Source organism: Triplophysa dalaica, chromosome 11 (genome assembly GCF_015846415.1).
Source record: "Triplophysa dalaica isolate WHDGS20190420 chromosome 11, ASM1584641v1, whole genome shotgun sequence".
Classification (NCBI taxonomy): domain Eukaryota; kingdom Metazoa; phylum Chordata; class Actinopteri; order Cypriniformes; family Nemacheilidae; genus Triplophysa; species Triplophysa dalaica.
In genome coordinates, this window is record NC_079552.1 from 5,454,786 (window position 1) to 5,481,330 (window position 26,545).

Here is a 26,545-nt window from a genome sequence, read left to right on the forward strand (position 1 = left end):
AGACCATTATAGCATTAAAACCAGTACAATTCCCATTAAATCCATAAGAAGTTTTTGCAATGTTTCATCAGAGAAACGCCCTTCAGAATATGTAGATCTTAGTTAATCCTTGGTAAAAAAATTAAGATGAAATAAAGTGAGTGAACCATATGTTGAGAAGAAAGAGGAAACGCAGCAGCAGAGGATGCGAGAAGAATGGAGTTTGATGCTGTAGCGTCATCATTGCCTAGTGACTCTCCTAGCAACAGGAAACATCTGTTTCAGCGTCGGCCAATCAGATGGCTTCAAAGTCTGTTATTGCTCGCCGCACAGAAAGGGGATATTATATTTTAAGAGCAGAGAGTGAGGCGAATACTACAGGGATTATATCAAAAGCGAGTCTTCGACATCTGGGGGCGAAGCGTCAAAGCTCTTGCTGTGCTGAAAGCGGCGACGTTCTTCACAATATGAGACGTGCGCGCCTCTGATCTGATGAACACGCGTGCGGGGACTGTTAATGTGGCTCGGGGTGTCTTTATAAACAAGGTAGTATTGTTTTACCTCTTTTATTGATTCTCTATTGTGTGTTCAGCCTACAACCTATTCTATTTATATTGCATGCGTCTCAACCGTTGCAAAATATAGAATTTGATTGCATACAACATTCTCAAAACGTCTAGGCTACTTTGCATTTTTTTGTCAAATGCGCGTTCAACCATTTGTTAATGCAGCAGTATGATGGCTTTGATTTGTACATCATTCTGACTAATTGCGTAGATGGGTGTCATTAATTTGTTTATTTAGCACATGTGTGTTGTTTCCCTCGCTCAAATTAAACTGAGTAGATAAATACTGTGTTGGCTGATATCTCCCTCACAAGCGCATAAACTCACGCTCAGCCCACACTTATTACCCGCCCACGGTTATAGCGCACGGCACTGTTGTGTTGACAAAGAATCGACGTTTCTTTTAACCTGTTGATTGGCGCATAAATCTCTCGCGCGTTTATTCCCATTGTTCTTATACAATGAGCTGCAATTTTCACTGAATTCACCAAGTTCTTGCTTGTTATTGTGTGTTTCTTCAGCAACAACTACAATATAACATATAGATAATAGACTAAAATGGGTTGGGTAGACAGGCTATCACGGTAAATCTAGTTGTCACGTGCATATTATTCTATATTATTTAGCCTACTATTGTTATCATTTCTGTTTTTCAGAACGATTGGTTGATATTTTGGCTCAGCCATTTTTGCTGTTTGGATAATAACAATATTCTCAATGCTCTCTCTTTCTCTCTCTGATTAGTAACCATTAGGCAATGTGTGTGAGCCAGAGGAAAAATCCCCAGGTGAATAGAGGATTTGTCACAGAGGTGTGTGGGTGTGTCTGCGTGAAGCAGTCCTCAGGTAATTGCAGGCTGAAAGATACAGACTTTGTTACATAACACAATGACTCTTGTTTAACCTAATCCGTTTTGTCCATGACCATCTTTGTGGACACAGTTACTGTTGTATAGGGAATCCTCTTTCCTGTGATCCAACAGTCATTTTAAATGAACAAATAAAAGAGGTATTAGAAGTTGCATTGAGCAATAACGTCATTGACAAGACCACCTTTCTTTTTCTTATATGTCCAGCATGCACGGGTTCCACTTTTTTTACACAATACCCAAAATTCACAATGTTTTTAAAGAACACTGGGGACTTCCTCAGACTTTTGACTTAGACGATAATTACAAAACATTGCTTGCTAGTATCATTTAATGTCCAGTATACTATACTGTTATTCCATATGATTTAGGTATATTGAATATTGCATTATTTTCTTGACTTAAAAATGAATAAGAACCCTCCATTAGATGTTCTTGCTAGTTTGATGAGATTTGTCTTAACACAATTTTAGATTTGATAATGACTTTTTCTCACAGCAATGTGGTACAGCTGTGGGCACTCGAATGGCCTTTAATTATGCAAATCTTCATCATGGATATATTGAGAAATTATAGGTCCTTAATGAAATCAATAATCCAATTTTTAAGCATATAATTCTATACAAATCCTACATTGATTATCTTTTTATATCGTTTCAAGGTGATTTGGGATCTTTAAACTCCTTTCATCAGTACTTGAATTCTGTAACGGACCATCTAAAGTTCACATTGACATTCAGTGAGGATACTTTGGACTTTTTGGAAGTCCATGTTGTTACAGATCTTTTTAAGAAAAAAACAGATAGTTTTAACTTCTTAGATTCTCATAGTTGTCATCTACCATCCATTAAAAGAGGTCTTTATATGTTTTTAGAAGTCCTTAAAGGACTTTATCATCTGTGTTACCACCTGGTATGTGGAAATTGCACCCAATGCCAATATATTAGGAGATTGAAAGGATTTGCAATTCCAAGAACTGGAATTTATTGTTATTTATGCTAGTCGTTGTCCATGTGGATTGTTATACGGTTGGGAAACATCAAAAGAATTGAGAACTTGTATTTGTGAACATCATAGTCCCATAAGACGTGGAGATGTCAGTTATCCGGCAGCACAACATTGCATTGAGCTAATTCAGTTTTATTGGTCGGGGAGGGGACATTGATGTAAAGCGTAAAAACATTTTGGATTTTCACTCTAGATACATTTTTCTCCGAAGGGGTGAATCAAGAAATTGACTACACTATGCTTTATTGATGATTTGCATTTTTTCTTAATTCTATGAAGAAGCCACTCCTACAATCAGCACAATTAGTAGCAAACACCTGTTGCTGTGTCTGAGTGTGTGTAAAGTGTGTTTGTTCCTTGCTGTTCTTGATGTCTGATGAAGGCCTTGATAGTGGCCGACGTCATTGATTTTTAGCTAATAATACTTTTTCTAAAAAGAGTGAGTGTTGCACCATTTTTCATTCAGTGTGTAAAGTGAATCCTGACACAATTTACATAACTCCTTTGTGTTTGACTGCAGGATCTTTCCTTTAAGAGTGCCCTCAGCAGTCAACAACGTCGAAAGTCGCCTACTTTAAGCGAAAATATGCGGAAGAGGAGGATGTTCAGGGAAGCCTACATGGATATATACAAAAAGTGAGTGTCAGTTGATTTATCTTATCAGTGCATGCCAATAAAGATAATTATATTATATATATAATATAATGAGATTTTTTTTCTTCATAATTTTACATTTTAAATGTTTTTGAACCTATTTCCTTTTTTTGCTGACATCACCAATCACTCATGTCAACATCTCAGTTACACCTGTGCTTAAGTCTATCTTTTCTCCATCTCACTGTCTTTTTTTCCCTTACCTGTCTGTCACTCCTAAGCACCTGATCCTTTGTGAGGAGCGCAGCTGCATCCTGCGTCTGTCTCTGCAGAAGCTGCGTTTCCTAGACGACCCAGAGGCTTACCTCCGTCGCTCCGTCCTCATCAACAACCTGCTACGCAAGATCCACCTGGACGAGGTCCAGAGAGAGAGGGAGAAACAGAAAGATGATGACAATAAGGAGGAGACGGAGACAAGGCGGATTCTCTCCCCCAGCAGGAAGAGATTAAAGGTGGTGCTGACCCAGTGTCGTTCCTCGAGCTTTGGGCTCCAGGAGTTCCAGCAGTACAAGTTGCTCCCGTATTCGTCCTCCCCGTGCACATGCATCTGTGGCCTGGGGGGCTGTCACACCCTGACTCCTGATCATGGAGCTTCTGTGCTACTTTATCATTTGGATGACAAAGGATGAAATAACAGTATGTGCATGCAGTCAGTCTTTGATTTACACAGGAGCGAAGATAGCAGCAAAAGAAAAAGGGGGATTTGGGTTTTTGTACATTTGTTTGCTTGTGCAGTCTGCTGTTGAGGGTGCACCCTGCAGTTTGTGACAGTGGAAAAGCCGGGTATCTGTCTATATCAGGGTATTTTTCCTGATGCAGGAAAAAATTGAATCTTGGTTTCACTGCCTCGGTTTATTATTCTAAATAGACGTTTTTTTGCTTGAGTTAGTTACAAAGAACTGTTTTCAGGGATAAAAAGGCAGAAAAAGCCATGCACCTTGTGGTTGTTATGTTGTAAGAAGAAAAGAAAACAATTAAAATGATCAGTGTCTCGGTTGCTCCGAAGGATGAAGTGATGCTGATGTTTAACTAAAGCTTTATTGCTGTGAAATTGACTTTTCTATGTAAGTGGCTACTAGTGATTTGCTCGAACTTGGTCTGCCCTTAAACTGAAGAGTTCAGTTGGGTTTTGCATTAAATGAGGTTTTCATACTGCTAGAAAAAGGAAGAAAAATGTTTCATCAAAAAAAAAGGAAAACTAAACTGACATTCTGGTTGGTTATAGCTTAAACAGGGTGTCTACACCACACAATACATTACAGAAACGAACATGTATTTTGCTTATAAAAAGATACTATGAAGTTTACAAGCATAATTTGAATCTCTTTTTTAAATATATGATTAACTTTGCATACTGCCCATCAAATAAAAGGTTATGGGACAGATACTGTTATATACAAATGGTTCTATACTGCCCTCTAGTGTTATGGTGATGAATTTTCAGCAACATAAACATTATTTTGTTTCATTCACTTATAATTGTCTGTACAACCTACAACTTTACTAGGTTGTTTTACCCTCTGCTGACCTCTGTAATGCATTTAGGAAATCTATTCAGTTTGATAAACCAGTGAACATTGCTAGTTTTCTGCCTCTTCAATCGTTGAATCTGGTTAAATCCCTTGACAGTGTGGGTGTCAAAAATCTCATAACAATGGCCTAAAATCAGTGCATGGGCCCACGGTTAATTCAGCTTTCTTTCAGTTGTGACTGAAGGAATGACAAGGTAAAAATGCCCAATGTACTGTAAAATCTCCTGTTCCCTCCCACACAGAACCGATTCTCCTGTTGTCAAATGTTGGTTACATAAGGTTTTTAACAGGGCAAAATAGTAACATATTTTGGTACGGTATATAATGAGTGGTACTCTGCCTATTAATATTTTGTGTGTGTGTGTGTGTGTGTGTGTGTTTATGCACATTTGTATTCTAAAATGATGTTTGTTTTATTTTAATGTCAATATCTGAATGTCATTTTCTAAAAGCTAAATTGAGAGTGCTGTCTTTTGGACTTCTAAAGTAGATATGGATACTCCGTTTATTTTGAAATTAAGCTATTTTTTCAAAGGAAACATTATTCCTCGGAGAATTTAGTGCTATTTTGCCAAAAGATATTAAAGTAGCATACTAAAAAGAGAGATACGTCTATTTTCAGGCACTGCTATTAAACAAAATAAAAAAGTGAATGTTTCACTCGTTTCAGTCTCCTTTTGAATTTACGTTTAAGTAAAAGTGTATACATGGAAGAGTTACCGGGTATTAGGCTTCATCAATCTGCTTTCCATCACTGCTTGCAACCCTTGAACGCATGTTGCTAGTTATCCTTTAATTGTCGCTTTGCTGTCCAAATGGGCGCTTTTAATCTTTTATTTTAAAAATTGATTTACACACTTTAAAATGTACTTGCTCACGTATATGAAAACATTTGTTCATTATAAGACTAACTTTAAGTGGAGCCTAGCAGTAATTTTAAATTACCGTGTAATTACATACAACTACGACTGGTCCTGACGAGCGCTACAAACAGCACAGGTGTCACTTGATAATAACGGTCTGGATATTAACACGTCAACATAAATATAACAACCGAGTTACAATTAAAGGCTTAAAGGAACAAAACCAATTTAAATTGTATTTAACAGAAACAGATTACACTTAACAGACGATTTAACAAGTTTAACGTCAAGTAACGATGATTCGCTTTAACAAGATATCGCGATAACGCGAGTGGGCTTTTGATCAGGCATTACTTAAGACTTCCCGTGGGTTTACACAGATGAGGGGGCTTGATCCTGTACCATACCGGACGTTGGTACTGACGTTACCTTGCAAGTGACGTTTCTGTATTCGTTTTGTTTCAAATGCCTTTCATTAATAGTATTAACGTTAATGGTTCACGTAAATTGTCTACTCGCCTCGGTTAGATTACCTAGCACGGAACTGACGGGAATGTTTTAATAATTCACCTCTCGGTCCATTCACTGTTCAGTTTCGCATCTCCAGTTTCTTCCTCCGGTTTTACTGGGTGGTTTCAGCTTAGGGAGTTTGTTGCCGGTCATGGCAGGGGGAATTAAAACGGGATTTGTGCGTCTCGTGAACAATTTACAGGATCCGCAACATGTCGCGCACTTCCAGCGGCTGTGCGGGGTTCGCGGGTTGGAGGCGCGTGATAGACTCAACGGGGCATCCTGCCTTCGCCACGGGGATAACGTAAGTCAAAACGGAGGCGGAGATGGCATCCGTCGCAGAGCAGCAGAAACCGAGACAGACCAGGAGAAGCGCAATAACGGGGTGGCGAACGGGGCGCCAGCGCGTGAAACCGTTAACGACCGGTCATGGGATGAACAGGACGGGTCCGAACAGGATTGCGCTCGGGGATCCACGGTAAAGCCGATGCGCAGAAACTCTCTCACCGGAGATGTCGGGCAGGAGTTCCTAATCGAGAACAAACTTCTCTACTGCCTTTTCATGCTCGGTACCGAGCTTGGTAACGAACTCTTTTACATCTGTTTTTTCCCCAACTTCATGTGGAACGTGGACGCGTTTGTGAGCCGGCGGCTCGTCGTGGTGTGGGTGTGGGTCATGTATCTTGGACAGTGCACGAAAGATGTGTTCCGGTGGCCGAGACCCGCATCACCGCCAGTGGTCAAGGTGGAGATGTTTTACAACTCCGAGTACAGCATGCCCTCCACTCATGCCATGTCCGGTACGGCCATACCGTTGTCCCTATTCCTGATCACCTATGGCCGGTGGGAGGTAAGACAATTTCACTGTTCAATGCATTAAAATTCAATGCACCCCAGATGTTGTCAGGTGCTCTGTAGCAACCTAGAATGCACGAGGATTATGTCATTGGATGAAGTTATCTGTGCTAATCTTTTGTTTTATGTATTTGTTTTTGTTGCAATGTCAAATACTTTTAGGGGTCGGTGTAGGTATGTTAAGTAGAAACACCTATTAAAATAATCTGATTGTAAGTATTACATAACCCCCTCTCTATTAGTCACCTTAATTAATATTTAGGTTTTAATTAAGGAAGAATTGTATTCATTCATGAATACTTTAAAAATCCTTTATGACACCAGAATAATTTTAGCAGCAAATTATGGAAACTTTCACACACTTCACAAGACCTTGAGTGCTGCTTTTAACATTTTCTGAATTGCTAAAGTTGTTGAACCTGCTGAACATGGATAAAGATGAACCAGAGTTAACAAAAACCCCGTTGACAGCATGTTGCAACATCTTAAGATGTGAGCCCACCATGTAAACCTACAAAAAGAAGTTTCTGTGTTGTTTCACCAGTGTGGCTTTGAGAATGCAAATTCAATCGCACTTTATCTCAACCTGATAACAGCCAGATAACAAAGTAATTTAATGCGGTGTTTCTTTTTATTTCTGGACACATTACGGTTGTAAATGTTTACTTATGCCCTCTTATTTTACAAAGAAGGGTCGCTGGCTAATGGATTGCTCTTTGAGAAATGTAATAAAGAAATACATGGTGACCTCAAGATTAAAAGTGTGCAAGACAAAGTGCGTCTACACCGTTTAGAAGTAGAGCACATTTTTGGGTTGACCCTTCAAAAGACCATTTACTTCAACACATGTTTAGGTTGTAACCTTTAAGCAGAAGATTGAACCTGGTTAGTCTTATAAAATAAACACAAAAAGGTTTGTTGGCCATTAGCAGAAAGAATATTTTGGAATGATTGAAAGTTTTTTGACTCTGCTGAGGGAAAGTTTTATGAGATTAAAGTGGCGAAACCCGTTTGTGCTTACAGTGTTTCTGTGTGTCCTAAATTGCCATTACAGTCATTTTGACAGGCCAGTTTAACAAATGAGTCATGTATTCCTTAGCTCGTGATTTACAGCCTTTGCACTTAAGGACCCAGAGTTTCAAGCGGTCATCAAGTGGTGTCATATTTGTTTTTTAGTTTAGTTTCATTTATGGTTCTTAAAGGAACCGAAAGATATGTTTGTAACCAAACAAGTTTTGGCCATCATTGAATAGCCTAATAGAAGGGAACATGACAGTGGTAGTCAAAAGTGCCCCAGAACTGTTTGCTTTTCTACATTCCTCAAAATATATTATTTTGTGTTCACCAGAACAAAGCAATTTAACAAGTAAATATTTCCTAATATGGCAGTCAATGGTGGCAGGGAACTGTTTGGTTACAAGCATTCTTCCATATATATTTTGCCTGTGTTCATCACAACAAAGAAATGTATACAGATTTGGAACAACTAAGGGCAGGGCAGAATTTATTTTTTTGGTTAAGGAGAAGGGGTGTCTGGTGACATGTATCTGAATTCTATTACTAATTCTATTACTAAGATACTAATTTGGCTCGCTTTCACCCAACTCGCAGGCTATTTTATTTCAGAATAGTATTTTTTTTAATGCAAGGTGAAAATAACAAAATATGATAATTGTTATCCTTACAATGCCATATCTGTTTACTCTAACCTTTGCTGCAGGCTTTAGAGGCGATTGCATTTCAGGTTGGGTTGTTTAGTTTTAGTCTTATCTGTAAATCCAACAGAAGAGATTTTTGTCCAAACCTTCGAGCTGTTCATGTTAGTAATCAGCAGAACTTCTGCAGGCAGACTTATAAGCACTTTTCTTATCTGTTGCTCTTTCTGTGGTTTATATCTTCACCTCTGGTCTTCTTTTTGTGCTGTCTCCTACTTTTAACTTATTTTGTTCATCCATTACATACTTTATAGGTTTTTTACAAACCAGTTATTTCACCATTGTCCCAGGCAGGCACCTGCTGTTCCATATACTGTGCTGGATATAATGGTCCTTGTATCACTTTACGTTTCTTTTCTTCAAACATAATACCATGATTTTAACTCAACAATGTTATGACCATTTTATTGAGAATATGTTAAGCAGCCATTTTAAAAGGATAATGCACAGCCATCATCTGCTTCTGTCAGGGTTCAACCAAAAACAAAAGTTCTGTCAACATTTACTGACCTTCGAGTTGTGGCAAATCTTTATAAATGTCTTTGTTCTGATGAACACAGAGAAAGATATTTGGAAGAATGCTTGTAACCAAATAGCTCTTGGCCACAATTGACTACTATAGAATGAAAATTACAATGGTAGTCAAAAGTACCCCAACTGCTTTCCTACATTCTTCAAAATATCTTATTTTTTGTTCAATAGAACAAAGAATTTTACAAAGCATTCTTTCCTACTACGGTTCTAGTCATTGTTGCCCAATAACATTTTGGTTACAAGCATTCTTCCAAATATCTTTCTCTGTGTCAATCAGAACAAAGATATTTATACAGATTTGGAACAACTTGTGAGGGTGAGTAAATGAAGAGAGAATTTTCATTTTTGGATTTTCAACTGTTCCATACTTACAACCAAGGTAGATGAATAAATTTCATTAAATTATTGTAATACTAGATGCTTTAGCAGGTTTAGTGAGACACCCACAAACCCTTACTCCCACATACAGGGTCTGTTTCAACCTCCCATGTGTCATCTCACTGACTCACACATTCATACTCTGACTGTACTTTACCAAAATCTACCATGCTGTTGTCATGGCAATCACAGACATGTTAGTGTGGTGCCCTTTACACACACAAACAGTCACAACCATCAAAAGCATCCGTCCTCTTTCCACACACACAGCATACACAGCTGCAGAGAGCTCAGCTCACACACGCTCTCTTGGTCTGTAATGAGAGGCAGATGTTCACCACATGAGGTTAGCTGATTCTCTCTCTGTGCTTTCCTTCAGCATGTGGTCCATAGATCTGTGTCATGTGGGCGCAGGGCATGAGGTGCGGTCTGGATAACAAGCTAGGTCCAAACGTCTGTGTGTGTTTGCGATCGTCCTAATCCTTTTTAATGGTTCTGAATCCTTTGAATCGTGATGTTTGCACTGGAGTTACAGGATGGCTTCAGAGAAGCGTGTGATACTGTTATCTTTTCAGTGATAGTTCTGTTTTCAGCAGCTTGAAGCACATATTTTACGAAGTACAGACTTCATTTAAACCTTTTTGTTTTGTTTTGTTTATGAACACTTTACAATCTTATGAACACTATACAGACTTTACAAGTCTGTATTGGTTAATGCATTTGCTAAGATGAACTAACAATGAACAATACTTGTATAGCGTCAAAATCTTAGTTGTGTTTTAGAATGAGCTAAAACACTTTTGAAATCAGAAGTTGTATCTGTTAACATTATTATATGCACAATGAACTAACATGAACAATCTGCAATGATAAATTAAAATGAATATTTAAATGTGATTTGATTTGTTTATTACATTTCTTAACTTACTGAATTATTTTCTTACATCCATAAATTGCTACTAAAACCCTAGAAAACACTTTTTTGGTTGATACACGTTTCTTTGTAGACCATGTCTGTATAAAGCAGATTTTCTCTCTCTTCTATCTTTTAAAGCTTTATAGTAAAGTCTTGCTACATTTCCAAAAAGTTGTTGGCAGGTTCTTATCACTGAGCCGATGTTTGTTGTCAGGGCAGCAATGGGGAAATGTCCTGTTCCCTTTTATTATGCATCATTGAATGGAAGTCCCAGAGCGAAAGCAGTTTTTTATTCGCCGTGTCATTTTCTTGGCAGCTGGTCTTTCAGTCCAACTTTAATTCCATCACTGGACATAAACATGGATGTCAAAGCATGTAAATCTCTAGTGTGCTGTAATCGGTCTAAAAAAAGCAGGTCGTCAGACACAGACAGAGCTTATGTTGGTTGAATGAAGACTGCGGGAATGTGTTGTTTCAACAAGTGTTTTAAAGCGACCGGACGAAATCTGTTATATTTACATGATAATTTACATGATATTTACCCGTATGAGAGATTCACCCTTTCACCTGATTTGTTTGGACAATATTCAATAAACATTGCAGTTCAAAGTTTCATAGTCAATCACCTGACATTGGAAATGATGTAATCTAATGTTATCTCTGATGATATACCATATATGTTTATGACCATTTCAATGTCACGTTAACCAGGACACTCGGTGAAGATTGTGGATGCTCTTCTTATAGTTTATGCACTATGGTTGTTCTATGATGGGCTGAGGGTTTGGCTTTAGTGTTTCACTGTTTGTTGGTTTAACGGCCCTTTTAGCAAACGGCCCATCTGTAGACAAATTGTTCTCGTTAAAATGGGTTTTTTATTTACAAAATTATGAATTTATTGCTATAATATTACTTGCTGTTTTCCACATAACTGTTCGATCAAGCTTCTGATGTTTCTGGTCTACGCTGGAGCTTAATTTTTGTTGTCAATTTATTTTAGTTTAACAAAAAGCAGGATGCAAATAAATGTTATCATTTTCGTGAAGGTGACAGCTTCCAACTTGTTGTATCCAATGTTTTGGGGTGTTGCACAACTGTGATTTAATAGGAATTGAAAGCTGAAGGGACTAAGCTCTCGTTGGTCTATTTTTAGATGTTTGCAAGTAAAGTTCTTGGCAAGTGTTTGTTTGTCTCACCAACTAATCGTCTGAATCCGTGTTTGTGTGTTTATTTCCACAGTACCCTCTTCTGCTAGGAGTCTCTCTGGCCATCGTCTGGTGTGTGCTGGTGTGTTTAAGTCGCATATACATGGGAATGCACTCCATACTGGTGAGATACAAAATGGCACACGCACTTTACATCCGGTTTTGTCATTTATTTTTTATTTAATATACAGTTTAATTCTGTAGACCGTAGATGAAGTGTAACATATACTTAAATGTTATGTCTTCATGCACATGTCTAAAAGTAAACCTGTGCGAGGTAAGGTAACGTTTTGGTTTCCTCGTGAGAGGTGATTTTCTGGGTATTTGCCAAAGGGCGGGCACACCGGGAGAAACAAAATCCCCAGATTGTTCTTTAGCAGGCCCGATCATTACCGGAACACCCATCTGTTTGAGTAAATGTTGGTCTCAGGTTGCCAGTTGCTCCAAAATCCTCATCCATAATAAATATGTCACATGCATGTTTACAGACACAGTAAATCACATTACTACATCAGTCATGTTAAAAAACATGACAGTTCTTTTACAGTTATAAACAAAAAGTATGTTCGCTCTAATGGTTTCATTAGTTGGCGAAGTTTGTGTCTGTCTGGATTTTTCCTCCAGTTCAAAAGATCCCAGTAATTTGATGGTTTATCTACACATCTGTGCTCCGAGCGGTAATATCACCCTCAGGGTGACCTCATGCGTCTAGTCGCCCTGTTGGGGGGAGGAGTGGCTGTTGCCCTAGAGACTGTTGTCTTGGTAACAGTTGAATTGTGTTCCAAGAGTTAAACCCCTGTAGAATGGACTAAATTGCACCATTACAGCAAAACAGATGTCATGCTCATAGACTGTCATGTTCTTGTGACAAACTGTGTTGGTACAGGTCAGGAAGATAAAAACCTATTTTGAATATTTAAAAATATGTATACATCTTAATCTTTCCAGGATTTACAACGTTGCTCAATTATTTTTTTCTGATATTATGACTATTTGATACATCTTATATTTCCAGTCCTTTAACAGAAGGGTGACATTGGGCCCAGAAAGATTTTTGTTCTCTGTTTTTTTCTAACATCTGCTAGCATCAAACATTTATCTCTAGCTTTTAGTTAGTTCTCCTATCGAGGAACTTTTTTAAAAGTTAAAGATATTGGGGTGTATTTTGAACGAAAATTTGGTTTACTGATACCAAAAGCTACATGTTTGACACAACTTTATTGAGATGGCTTGATTAGACTAAGGTTATCAAGTAACACTTTTAGAGTAGAATCACAGAGCTCGACTTAAGTCTAACAATCTTTTACTGTCAAGTACACACATATTGTATGCTAAAGCAGTGAAGCTGTGAGTCTTGTGTGGAAAATGAGCCCATTATGCTTAATCCTTAACGGAAGAATGAGTTTTGCTATTCTCTAAGGCAGTGGTTCTCAAACTGCGGTACGGGTACAACTAGTGATACGTGAAGAGACCCAGTGGTACGTGAGGTGACAAAACAGAAAATTAAAAACTATAAATTACAATTTCAAATGTTCTTCATGATTGATAAATACGGAAAAAAATCTCAACCTACGTGCAATTTTAAAATAGAGTTGTATGAATTCGTGTTGTTTATTTACCATTGGTCGATGTAATACTAAAATGCAGCTCAAATACAGAGCGGAGCAGACAGATACTTTGAACCGCTGTTTAAACCGTTTTTATTGCGGTAAAGTGCTAATTCAACCCCTTTTGAATCTACTCAAGGTTAAATCAATGAAGCACGTGTTGCAGTACTGGAAAAAAAAAGTAATTACGTAAAAGTAAAAATGACTCCACAAAAACTACTCCAAGTACTAGTTACTCGCTACTTATTAGGCGGTGTTAATTAAAGAACTAAGAATAATTATTAATAGTCAAATTTTGAGATTTATATAGAAAATAGCTACTAAAAATAACATCTTTACCTTACTGAAAAAGCATATAACTGGATACAACTCAGACAAAATAACCGTTCAATGTGTTGTTCTGTCTGTCTATTATGTTTTCATTTAAAACCATTTATGCACTTCCAACACTGTTCAATCATGTGTACTGGGCCCCACAATGCAGAAATTAATAAGTAAGAGGCCCAAATACTGCATGCAACAAATCAAAAATATTTCTAACCTTAATTGCATTGGATTAGCATTAACAGTCATATCTGTAGAGGAGCTGGCTGATCAAGTACTCAACCTCAAGCCACCCAAGATGTATGTGACATTATTTCTTAGGTAGAACAATAAAGATTTTACCTTGAGTTGTGGCCGATGGTTTTTCATGGTTTGTGTCTTTAAAAGTTCAAAATACAGACAGAGGCAACATAAAAGTAATCCCTGCGTCTTCTGTAGATGTATTATTGAAGTCTTATTTAATCGAATCGATCGAACTGAAACTGAACGTTATTTGCAACATTACAACCGGTAATGCACAGTTTGCGAAACTGATTCTCATGCGTACCAATCGCATATGTTCCCTATTCACTTGTAAGGGCAGAGCACTTGATGTAGAGACTTTGGAGAGAGATGGACGATTGTATCTCATGATATGGCCGTTTGGATGAAACTCGGCGAACGAAGTGATACAGGAACTCAATATTTCACCATATCTCGGAATTTTTTTATAACAAAACAATGTTACAACAGAAGCTTAACATTAAGAAACACTTGGATTAATGCAAAGAGAGAAAATAAAAAACATTACCATGGCTCGAAACAGACAAAAATAATAGAAAGAAAAATAATAATAATAATAATAATAATTAAACAAAACAAAAACATGAGAGGGAGTTACACAAATAATAAAAATATTACAAATTACTCCTCCTCCGTGATTGGCAGCAGATGTTTTGAAATCTGTGTGACGTCATTTTTCTAGCGCGATTTGAAGGGAAGGGGACAATGGGAGGATAAATAGTGAAGGAAAGTAGCGATACAGCAGTAAAATGTTCTCAAGTAAAGGCACACTGTTTTTAAACTCCTTTATCGTACAATTCCTGAAAAAAACTTCTCACAGTAATTTGAGTATTTTTAACTTGTTACTTTCCACCACTGGCACGTTGAGATGCATTTTTGACTCGTCGCTTTGACAAGAGCCGCTGCAGTCTCTGAAGTATACGTGTATTGATTTATCTTCTGTGTTAATTATTTTATCCACATTATTTGTAATTAATATACGTTTTTAGGATTTAGGTAAGTCCCTACAAAGTTAATAAATCGCCCATAAGAGTTTACATAGCCCTGTTTACAAAACATGTTCTTTGGTTTGAAAATAGCTAGTAGTAATACATTAGAATTGGAGGAGGCGGTGTAATGAGAAAGATTCACAGCTCTACTATTAGTTTATTCATGTTTTTTCTTATTCTATGGTGGTCATTAGGTGGTGCTTCGAACAACTGATTTGATTAAAGGTGGTACTTGATCTGTAAAGTTTGAGAAGCACTGCTCTAGAGGACAGAATTTATGAAGTAGTCAATCGCAAATGCACTTTGTCCTTAGGATGCCAAAAGGTGAATTTTGAAGTTAGTGGTTAACGTTAGGAGATGATTAAAGATTTACATTTGGGATCAGTTATGGTTACTTGTAAAGGAAGTCCCCACAAAAATATAAACACAAGTACATCTGTGTGTGTGGAAGGGTATACAACATGTATTTTTAAGTCTGGTCGTTTGTGTTCTGTAATTTTTTTACAATTTTATTGTTGTGAGATCTCAAATGAAAGTTGATATTTAATCCTGTATTTAAATCACCAGATTTGTTTTGCTTTTAGTATTCATTCCCTGATCAAGGCCACCTCTTGTATTTGTTTTTCTTTCTATATTGTTCCTTGTTTCCTTTGCACCTGGAGTGTTCGTTTTGTATTTGTGTGTGCTTTAAGAATGGCAGTTTATTAATCTTCCGAACTTCCTCAACAGCTGGTAGTCGTGTATTTGTTACGGATGGTTTGGTTCTTGTTTCTGCATTATATGTTCACATATTTTCAGTTTATTTATGTGGTTTGTCATTGTTTTATTTTTGTAGGATGTCATTGCTGGTTTCCTGTTCAGTTTGCTGATCCTCTTGATCTTTGGACCTGCTCTGGACACCATTGACACATTTAATCAGACCCATCCCTACGCACCAGTCCTCATCGTCTCGCTCCACCTGGGACTGGGCCTCTTCTCCTTTACGTTGGACACCTGGAGCACCTCTCGTGGCGACACCGCCCAGATCCTGGGCTCTGGGGCGGGTATTGCTCTGGCATCCCACCTCAATCACAGATTGGGCCTGTTGTCAGACCCACCCGTGTCGATGCTGCCGCTCCAGCCCCCCGCTTTCACTCTCAGCATGATCGGGCTCTGTGCACTCCGCTTCCTCCTCGGCGTGATGATTCTTCTGGTGACCAGAGCTGTGATGAAGGCCCTCACCATCCCACTCGTGTGCTGGGCTTTTGGGATTCCGAGCAATGACGTTCGGAAAGCCAGGCAGCACATGGAGGTGGAGCTGCCGTATCGATATATCGTCTATGGAACTGTGGGGTTCAATTCACTTTTCCTCGTGCCTTTTGTGTTTGCACACATAGGTCTGTTGTGATGACGTGGAAAAGACATCCATTTAGGTTTCTGCCAATATGGACTCCCGAGGCCTATCCCAGTCTGTGATTGGATTAAACTAATGCCAGTCATGTAACACTGTGCTTTCACCTTGCAGAAGTTCCCCTGATCTGAATCATAATTTCTGTTGATTTATACTGTGGTTTAACACCCGAATATGGTGTTGTCCTCGACTCGGAGATTATTAGCTTTTTCTATACAATTTACATTGCATAGTATCTGTATGATTTAAGATTATAAAACCAATTTTGATCACTAATCTTATGAACTTTTGTAACTTCAATATGCCTGTCAGAATTATCAAGCAATACAGTGGTTTGTGATATCTAATATCATTTGTGATATTAATAATAGATGCTAGAATAGAGCTTGTTTCTGCCACACTGAGTTTCTTAGAAGGACTTAAACTCTTGCATCAAGAGTTTAGAAAGTAGCTCAGGTTTGTATGTGTTTTTTAAAGCAAATGTGTATGGACTGCCCACTTTATCTGTCAGGTGTGACCAATGCAAATTAGTGTTTAACTATCTGCAGTAGATTTACTTTAGCCGGCATCAACATTTACATTACTCAGCATTACTACATTACTCTGGCCAAAATACTTAAAGAAAGTCACTGTACAAAACAACCCCGGCGTGATGGTTTGCTGTCAGGAGCAGCATTGATGTTTTTCGAATTGAAGTTGATTAATTTTATCCGGACATTTAACCTCTGATCTTATGCAGGTTTGACTATTTCTCCAAAGACTTTTACATCTCCAAAACACTTTAATGAGAGATTGCCTTAACAGACCACTCAAAACTAGTGTCTTGATGAGGTTTGACCCATACTGTGGGTTATTTTGTTTTTGAAATTGCACTAGTGATTTCATTTCAGGTTATAGTAACTTTAAATTAGTTTGTTAAATCGACTGTTTGTGTGGGAGTCTTGTAATTGTTTATCTGAAATTTCTCATTTTGCTTCTATTTGTATGTTGCTGCTTTAAATTTGGTACGACCTGCTTGAAAATAAGGAGTGGATTGACTAATAGCTTTTTCATTTTGTGTGGTGAAACGAAGTACATATCAGATAATTGTCACCTTTTGATAATCAATGTGTTAATGCATAGATGTATATTTTGTACTGTATTGAAATGCACTGTTCCCAGAATGCACTGCTCTGCTGCCTGCTGTTCAGGGTGTTTGGCGGTTAGGTTTGTGAGACACGCCAGCGTCCTTGTGTTTTTGCTCTTCCTGTGGCCTTGTGTGTCCTCACATACACACAAGTTCCTTTTTACCAAAAGGGAAGGTGGTTTCCCAGTTCCTTTTGTAAACACGATTGTTTTATGATTCTCAGAGTGATGATGAAAACCGTGATTCTACCAAGCAAGTTTACATTAAGGGCAGATCTAGGATGAGAACACGTGTAGGAACTTAATACACAAACACTTTCCTGTTCAGTGGTGACCGTTGTTTCCTGGACCAACTTATATGTTTGTTTTTGCTTGTTGATGTCCGTAGCTTTTAGCGTATTTGGAGATAGTGACATTGAACAAAGAGAAAAATAATAAAATTTTGTTTGACCAAAAACAAGTGCTTTCAAAAGCTGTAAATACACTACATTGTAAATTGTAGGTCCCACAAATTCCTGCTATTCACACAGTTCTAGGCATTTCCTTCCCCTGGCATGTTGGTTATCAATATTTTTATAATGCTTTAAGCTTCCACTGAGACTGCCTTAGTCGGAGATTGTTTTAAAATGTCCTCGATGTCAAATTCAGATGTCTGCATCCCCCCAGATTTACCTGTTAGTCTTAAACCAAATCCAATGGAAAAAATTAATATTTAAGATGTTTTAAGTATTTTTTTTATTTGGATTTCTCTGGGTTTTTACAAAAACGTGTGTAGCATACTCTACTGCAAATAGATACCACATAGAGATAACACACAGTGCCTTTAATGTATGTGCAAAACCTTTCTTCTGTGATGTTTGATCTTCAAATAGATTTGTTTTATTTTATTTAAAGTGGAAATATTCTAAATGAAAATAATTGCTGCTCTGTCCATACTGGCCCGCAGTCAGTGATTTATATCCTGTGTTTTAAACAAGCAAAAATAAAGTTATCATTCCATGTACAACTCTTATGTGTCCCATTTTTTTTTTCCCCCACGTGTTCCAAGTTATCTTCTGTTCTTTTGTAGTGGGTGATATAGAAATAAATATATAATGTTTGTGATAAATTATGACATTACGCCAGGTGGTCATGATAACCTGATATTTCTCTGTTTGTGTAGTTTTAATCTGGTGAAAATTAACATGTTCATGTGTTTGTTCTCTCGGATATATCAAGTATATTCATATTAGTCTCTAATACAGCACAAAGCACTGAAAAACATTGATGTTATTAGGCTTTCCAAACACATTATTGTGCAAAACACTCTCTGACACCTGGCTAAAGTTTATTCACAAGCTCTGTTGTTTACGTGTGTGTGTTCAAAGAGAATAAGCAGACCAATCTACAATCTAGTGGTAAATTATTAACATAAAGTCACTTGGATGCTTCATATTTTACCTCACACACGGTCTTACACACAAAAATGTTCATCGACAAGTCCACTATGTCAAACAACAGAGAATTGATGTTCTTGGTTGACAAAAAGGCATATATACTGGTTAGGTAGGTTTTGAAGCATGGTAGCTTGTTTGAGCTAGTTTAAGATGGTTTGAAATGGTCCTAAATTCATAACCAGCTCAAGACCACCTCAAACCAGCCCATGACCAGCTAAGGACCAGCTACCATGCTTCAGAACGTACCTAACCAACAAAGCCTACATGCACTTGCTTCTTTACATTTTCTATGTTGAAAATTTCCACGTGTCCTATACAGATTAAAAAGCATGAGGAACAGGATCTTTGGAAATATGATCATCGAGGTCAACACAGGCTTGTTCTGCTCAGGTCAGCATAAATACTTCCTGTCTTCATTTGATGAGAGTGCTCATTGTTGTCAAGTTTCACTTGTTCGTGTCCTATGGGAGAGACAAAGAAAATGCAATGATACCCATGTCGTATACAGTCTGTCCCTATAATCCATGTCCCAGTTCTTTATTTTTTACTAAATCGAGAAACTGTGGTCTGTTTTGGACAAACAAACAGAACAACATTTTGGAATATGTTAGGTTGAAGAATACAAAAGATGAAACATCTAATATCTGTCTATTATTGTCAAATGACACAAATGGAGGACCCCTGCCATGTTTACGTTCTGTAGTGTTGTTTAATAAAGATAAACACTGCCATCTAACGGTAGGAACACCGCCGCGTATCCTGTCTTGCACGAATACAATTAAAATATTTATTTTCGTGTCTTCTTTTATTAATATTGGTCAATCATTCCATGTTGGTACAGTTTTTATGTTTAAAGTCAATTTGAGTCGTGTATAATAATTGTGATAGTGTTTCCGTGCGGAACTAATAATCAGCCATACTGTGTTTCCGGGGGGACATTTTAGGTGAAGGGATTCGCCGATGTCTGTCACACACGCGTGTGAGTGTTTAATCGTTGGCATTTCATGACTAAAATATATTTTTCTTCCATTGCGCGAAAGCATATACAAACATCTAGCAATGACGTTCATATTTTAGGAACTGCAGGCGGATAATAGTCTCCATTAAGCTACTGATAATGTTGTTGTGTTGAGGTACATTTTTTCTTTACACCCAAGTGGAAATTAAACTGAAATCTGAAGCATGATTGGCTCTGGTTCTATGCGTGCAATAATTATAAGATTTACAAGTTTACACAAAAATGAATTCTCCGTGTAACTATTTCAAATAACTTATCAAATAATAAAAACAAATCAGCTCATGTGACTCGTGCATTTGACGTATTTTTTGTCTTTTGGGTCATAGTATAGCATTGTGTCAGGAAGACGCTGAAATGTAAGATAACTTGCATTGAAAATCGATATACTTATACGTATATGGTATATGGAAGACATTTGTAATTTGATTGTAATAACTAGTTGAAAGGTTGTTTGTAGGCTTATACCCTACAAAGTGACATGGACTCTTCTTTGTTACTGTATATTTCTTTGATTGTGACATTTAACTTTAGCTTACACATGGAGAATTTACACTTAATGTGACTTTGTATTACATATTTTGTAAAATGGTTATATCCACACAGAATGATGTGGAATCAGAGCTGCACTTTTTAATCTCATGTCCAAACTATACACACATCAGAGAAACATTCTTCCCCCAGTTCACAAACTAAAGACTATAACTAGTTTCCACAAAAAGACAAGATTTCATACATACTGGTAGAAAACTCAAGAAGCTCAAAACTGGATGCAAGATATGTGAAATCCTGCCACAACAAAATGGATCCGTTCACCCTCACTGAGAACTTTCTCCAGTACTTTGCTCTTATATACTTTTATTTTTAACTTAATTTGTATTTGTTTGTGTTTAATTTTCCTGTGCTGCGGCAATGTAAAAATTAGTTTTATCGTGCCTATAAAGCTTCTTTGAATCTTGAAATGACTAATTCGTTTTTTTTCCTTTAAGGTTTCCATGTGATCAAGTATGGACACTCTTGAGGAAACATTTAAATCTTTGTCAATTGCCAGGAGACTGCAGCCAAGCGAGCCCGTGTATCTTTTAGACCTCTCTCTTTCATCCAGCAGTGGTTCTGCTGCAGGATCAGATGTTCTAGCTGTGTGCTGCTCTAATCACTCTGTGCACCTGCACAGCAGAGAGACACTGCGCCCACTGGGCGAGTTTCAAGGTCACACGGCTCCTGTTTGCGGGGTTCGTTTCTCTCACCTCTCCCCTCACCTGCTGTTCACCGGCTCTGCTGATGGGACACTCCGGTGCTGGGATGTAAGACGACCCTGTTCAGACTCCACACAGGTGTTCCGTAGTGATTCGACACATTCTTACTGCTCGTTTGGCGTGAGCTGCAATGATCGTGTGCTGTGCGCAGGCACAGAGCAAGTGGGAGAGGACAGTTTTTTAGTATTCTGGGATGCTCGCATGGTTCAGGAAGGGGATGAGATGGCCTCAAAACAGGGCGGTCTGCTGGGCGTGTACTCTGAGTCACATAGTGATGACATCACTGCTGTACAGTTCCACCCAGAGCAAGCAGACCGGTTGGCCTCTGGAGCTACAGATGGACTTGTGAACATTTTTGATCTGAGTTTGGGAGGAGAGGATGATGCTCTCATCACGACATGCAACTGCAATTCCTCAGCGAGCTCCCTTTGCTGGACAGGTAAGCATTTTTTTGTTAAGTGTAAACATATGCTTTTGTAAATAAAGTGTGAAATATTTGTGAATTTATTTCATTTATTGACAGGCAAAGATCTTGACCAGCTGCTTTGTCTGACCCACGATGAAGGGCTACACCTGTGGGATGTGGCTCACCCAGACAGCGATGACACTTTGACCCTTCTGAGTTTCAATGATGCGCGAACACTTGTCCAGCTCCCTGATGGAGCTTCACTTGAGTATTTTGTGGGTGGAACATGGCTATCAGATGAGGGACGTATTCTTTTAGTCGGAGGGTCTAATTCTGGTGAGCTCCACCTGGTTGACTGCAGTGGAGGTGGTCTGAGGTTAATCAAATCCCTGAAAGGGGGTCACTCAGCCACAGTGAGATGCTTCCAGTGGGACGTGAACGGTCAATCTCTGTTGACGGGAGGAGAGGATGGCCAGCTGTTGCAGTGGAAGGCGGGAGCAGAGGAGATTGGTGTGGGAAAAAAAGATACTCTGAAAAGCATTTCTTCCATGCAGCTTAAAACTAAAGCCCACAGAAAAAATGCTCAAAGGAAAGACTATTCCTCCAAGTTATTATGATAAAAATATTAGTGTCACTAGTGTGGCAAAATGTTAAGATGCATAGCATTTTATATTCTGTGATTTGAAACATTTTGTCTATTTGAAAGCAATTTTGTAGCTTTTGCTGACTAGACCATTTTGATTGTGCTTGCTATTATTATCTTTGCCGTGGGCTGACATCAAAGCCTTATATATATTTTTTTATATATGTATATTTTAAGTTAAGCAGATTGCAGCAGCAGTATACATTTTATGACAATAACACAGACCATTTACATTTTAAAATAAATAATTAATATATAATACATTTCTACCATTTGTACTTCATTGTCATATTGATCTTGCTCAGCAAGCAGGTGCTTTCATTTAACCAAAAAAACTAGTAATGTGTTCTCCATACTGCAATAATTCTTTAAAAACTTGGATGTCCACTGTGTTAAAAGACTCATGACAGATTGGGGATCAAATTAAAGAACATTAATGAGCTCCAAAAAGTTGATGTTTTAATGTTTATCATATGGACAATTGGACATCATTGTTGTTTTCCTTATAAAACGCATTTTCTTGATGAATTTGTTTTACTATTTTGCATCTGCATCATGGGGCAAAATTCATATAAAATGAGGGGAGCCCATATCAGAAACAGACTTAAATTATGTACTGTTTCTGTTAAGGAAATCTATTTTAAGTTTTAGTGCCCACGCACTGGGGCATACTATCACAAAACGGAAGTGGCTGCTCTCGGTACTCCAAGTAGCTACATTTGGCCTACTTTAAAGGTAAAATTTTTTGAACACGTGTGGATTTTTTATTGCAACTTCAACAACATACAAACACAATGCAGGGGGTAAAAAGAGACAAATATCACAAAATTTAAAAATAGCATTTGAATGACAAGAATGATATTCCGAAGAATGTTAGCAATTTTTAATTCTGGAACATCGTTGACTACAATAGTAGGAAAAATGTCAATGGTAGTCAAAGGTGCCCCAGGACTGTTTGTTTTCAAAATTCTTCAAAATAACAAATTTTGTGTTCAATCCTTGAAAAATGGATGTAATGCATTTATTTTAAATAAGAAACAATGTGTAAAATGATAAATAAGTCAGAGGTTAATTTAAATAATTGATACGCGTTACTTATTTTGTCATCTTAAGTTGTTTGATGCCTCACACATTTAATTACATTTTTTGGTAGATTAACAGAGAGATTAATCCATCTCAAAATGAAGTGGAAACTACCTAAATGGCTTGGCCTCCACAAGCCAGCTCGCAGCAGTGAGCTGTACGTTCCAGCACCAGAAAAGTCCATTGAGAGCAACAGAAAGACAAAGATGCAGGGAGAAATAGATAAGGTACATTCTTTATCCGTTTCACTGCAAAACATATCTTGCAGTTTTAAAAAGTTGACATTTCAATTATTTAGATGAGTTTATGTAAAATCATTCTAGTCACATGGCCTTTAAAACTATCACTACTGTTTAGTGTGTTGACAAAATGTTAAATGCTCGCCTACTTGTTAGTCACTTTGGATAAAAGCGTCTGGCAAATTAATAAATGTAAATATAGATGTAAATGCAGAACATATTTGCATAACTTACTGTTTGCATTTTATACAGTGTCCAGTGGCTGAACCATTTAACAGTCATGTTACCTGAAGCTGCACCTGATAATATTCTGTTTGCAACAGTGGAACCCTTGAGTGACATGACCCCTCAGCATCAACCTTCACCTGCTGGGTTCAAACTCATTTCCAACACAGGAAATTAAATGCCTGGGGTTGAAGAGATAGACCACATAGAGATGCATGTGAAGCGTGAAGAAAGAGCATGTAAGAAACCACGGCTGATTAAAGTGGCCACTCTGAACCGAAGTCCATCCCCTGAAGAAGAAATCGTGTCTTGGTGCCCGATCAGCACAGTAGAAAAAAATCCGATCTGGGCGATAAAACAAGTAAGATCACCCGAAAAGAATGAACAAACAGTAACACGTAAGAAACCACTCCTGATTAAAGTGGCAACTCTGAACCGAAGTCCATCCCTCAAAGAAGAAATCATGCCACAGTGCCTGATCAGCACAGTGAAAATATATTCAAGATATTCATCTTGATAATGTCAGATAACTTTGATAGAAAGGCATGCAATGGATTAGGCTGAATTGCGGCCACCTGATAAATTTTAGTACACAATTAGAAAATACCAACTTAGTGCAAACAATGCTTAATTTTCTTCAGACTGTAGTGTAGAGAGGTCGCATTGGCAATTAGAGAAGAAAAAAAAACACTTAAGCAAAACAAGGTCAGGTCAAAGTGTCTGAATAATTTGGTCACAAAGTTGATCAATCCACTGTATGAATAATTTTTTGGGTATAATATTTCACAAGATTAAAAAACAAAAGCTGTTTAGCTTTCCTGTAGCTCAGTGGTAAGAGCATTCCGTTAACATCACAAAGTTGTGGGTTCAATCCCAGGGGATTGCACATACCTAAGTATAAATGTATAGGTTTATGTAATGTAAGTCGCTTTGGATAAAAGCGTTTGCCAAATGCATAAATGTAAATTTTTAAAAACAATACAGCCTAATTAAAGCAATAAGAAATGACATGCAACTGCCAACCGCTAATGAAATAAAAATAAGCTTTTTTTTGCCGTGCACAACACTCTCATATATAACGCTAAATGTTGTTAAATGTCATCACATACTGTTCTGTATTTTAAAAGGTAAGTGACTGTAAATGTCAGCATTATCATGTGTGTAAATCATTGAAGAATGTCGAGTGAAACGAGAGCTTATTCAGTTAGTTCAGTGAGTCTGCCAATGTATTCCTACAATTACTCCCAATGGGAGGCTTCCTTAAATATTTAGTTTATACGTAACATTACGCTTCAACTAAGTTAAATGGTGCACCTCAAAATTATTTAGTAGTGCGTAAATTGTAACTTAGTCCCCGTTTAAGTGAAAACTAGGCTAATTTGTAACTTATGCTCAGCTGATGCAGCTGGCCAGAGGTGGACAAACTACGGCCCGCGGGCCACATCCGGCCCCCAAAGCGATTTCATCAGGTGTTCTGCCAATTTATGCTAACAAAACAGGACTAACCCCTCCCCCAACCCTTAAACCTAAAGGTTGGGTTATACTGGGTTATATATAAAAATAATTTATTAAATCACCAGGCCGGACAGGTGTTTTGAGCTTTGGTTTTAGGGTTTACTATGAGAAAGAGATTCGGCTGTGACGTGTTGTTCTGATTTTCTGCAATTGGTCATTCTTGGTGAGAAATGCTAAGAGAGACTGCTTTTACTTTCACTTCTCATAACGTCATCCGATTTAGCTAAATGGAGGAATAACACAGATTGTGAAATGGTTCCCGTCATAGATCTATATATATAGTTCCTGTAGTGATACTTGGCGAAATATGGCATGGCTCTCAGCCAATCAGATTCAAGAACCAGAATAATTGTAAATATGGCTCACGACAGTTATAAATTAAATTGAGAGCTGTTTGCAATGCCTAGTGATGTGCACAAAGGATAGAGGTGCAGAAAAGTATTAGTGGCTGGGTTTTTCTTTAAAAGAAAATTAAAAGATATATCAGATCAGATATTTACTGCATTTTAAAAGCCGTAAACTCCGTATGGAGCAGAATTCAGTTTAGCCTTTTGGTTCACCCTTCCACTACAGTCCCAGTTCTCACGTGGCCCCTTGGGATTAATTGAACAGCCCTGAAATAGAGGACTATTTAAAAAAAATTCAAGAATATAAATGATACTCTATACTGTAAATGATTATCATAATGTGTCTTATGACAATGTGCAAATGTTTTGCCCCCTTTTCAATAGAAAAGTGTTTATTAAACACAGGTTTAGGAGGAATTGCATGTCCATACAATCCATTTGTTATCAATTCCAGTTTGGAATAAATAAAAAAGAGCCTTAACATGGAGGCGAAAATGTGATGTGGCCCTTGAGGTAAAAAGTTTGCCCACCCCTAGACAATTCTGGAAAAGACCCTTTTCAGGCTCAAATTCAAACATCAAAACTTAAAACAGGATCGAACTTCTTTAAAGTATAAGAAATAAATTGGAATCAAACTAAAGCTTTGAATTTGTTTTATTGGGATTCCAGATTACAATTACATTCAAATAATCATGACAAATGATGAGAGGTACAGTCCATATTATGCATATATCTTCTAATTTGCTAGTTGTTTTATAATCAGGTATCTCTGAACACAAGAAGTGGAACAAAAACTGGAATCCTTCCTACCCTTTAATGCATCCTCCGAGGAATCTTACAGCTTTAGGTGAAGCCTGTGTCCTGAATAATATGTTGTGACATTATATATATTTTTTATATTATGGCTATCAGTTTAATTTTTGTTTATAAATATGTTTCCTTCCATACAGGGCTTTCTGAGGATGTTACTGCTAGGGAGTTAAATTTCTGACTGTTATAATCGCCAGTGGTCCAGTGGACATGTTGTGTAGCAGAACGGGCGACCCAACCTCGAGCCCTGGCTTTTGGTCATTTTCCCCT

General features: G+C 37.7%; 2 protein-coding genes and 1 long non-coding RNA gene across 6 annotated transcripts; 2 read left to right on the plus strand and 1 right to left on the minus strand.

Annotated features, from left to right (window-relative positions):
- Positions 1–2,647: 2,647 nt before the first annotated feature.
- Positions 2,648–3,416, minus strand: LOC130431388 (uncharacterized). The gene is made up of 2 exons (XR_008908233.1): positions 3,279–3,416; positions 2,648–3,036 (listed from the first exon to the last, which is right to left on the minus strand). It is a non-coding gene; the product is annotated as an uncharacterized LOC130431388 (long non-coding RNA).
- Positions 3,417–5,835: 2,419 nt separating this feature from the next.
- On the plus strand, positions 5,836–18,306 carry sgpp1b (sphingosine-1-phosphate phosphatase 1b). The gene is made up of 3 exons (XM_056760377.1): positions 5,836–6,830; positions 11,618–11,707; positions 15,621–18,306. Exons 1-3 carry the CDS (start codon positions 6,132–6,134, stop codon positions 16,170–16,172), a joined length of 1,341 nt encoding a protein of 446 aa, XP_056616355.1. The 5' UTR covers positions 5,836–6,131; the 3' UTR covers positions 16,173–18,306.
- A 745-nt stretch (positions 18,307–19,051) lies between these two features.
- wdr89 (WD repeat domain 89) lies at positions 19,052–22,319 on the plus strand. Of its 4 annotated transcripts, none has more exons than XM_056761001.1 (3): positions 19,052–19,126; positions 20,741–21,446; positions 21,531–22,319. In XM_056761001.1, the coding sequence occupies exons 2-3, from the start codon at positions 20,759–20,761 to the stop codon at positions 22,028–22,030; spliced, it is 1,188 nt and encodes a 395-aa protein (XP_056616979.1). In that variant the 5' UTR covers positions 19,052–19,126; positions 20,741–20,758; the 3' UTR covers positions 22,031–22,319. The 4 variants fall into 4 exon arrangements, with proteins under 4 accessions (XP_056616979.1, XP_056616977.1, XP_056616976.1 ...); XM_056760999.1 differs by lacking the exon at positions 19,052–19,126 and adding an exon at positions 19,674–19,715; XM_056760998.1 differs by lacking the exon at positions 19,052–19,126 and adding an exon at positions 19,697–20,588.
- The last annotated feature ends 4,226 nt before the right edge of the window (positions 22,320–26,545 follow it).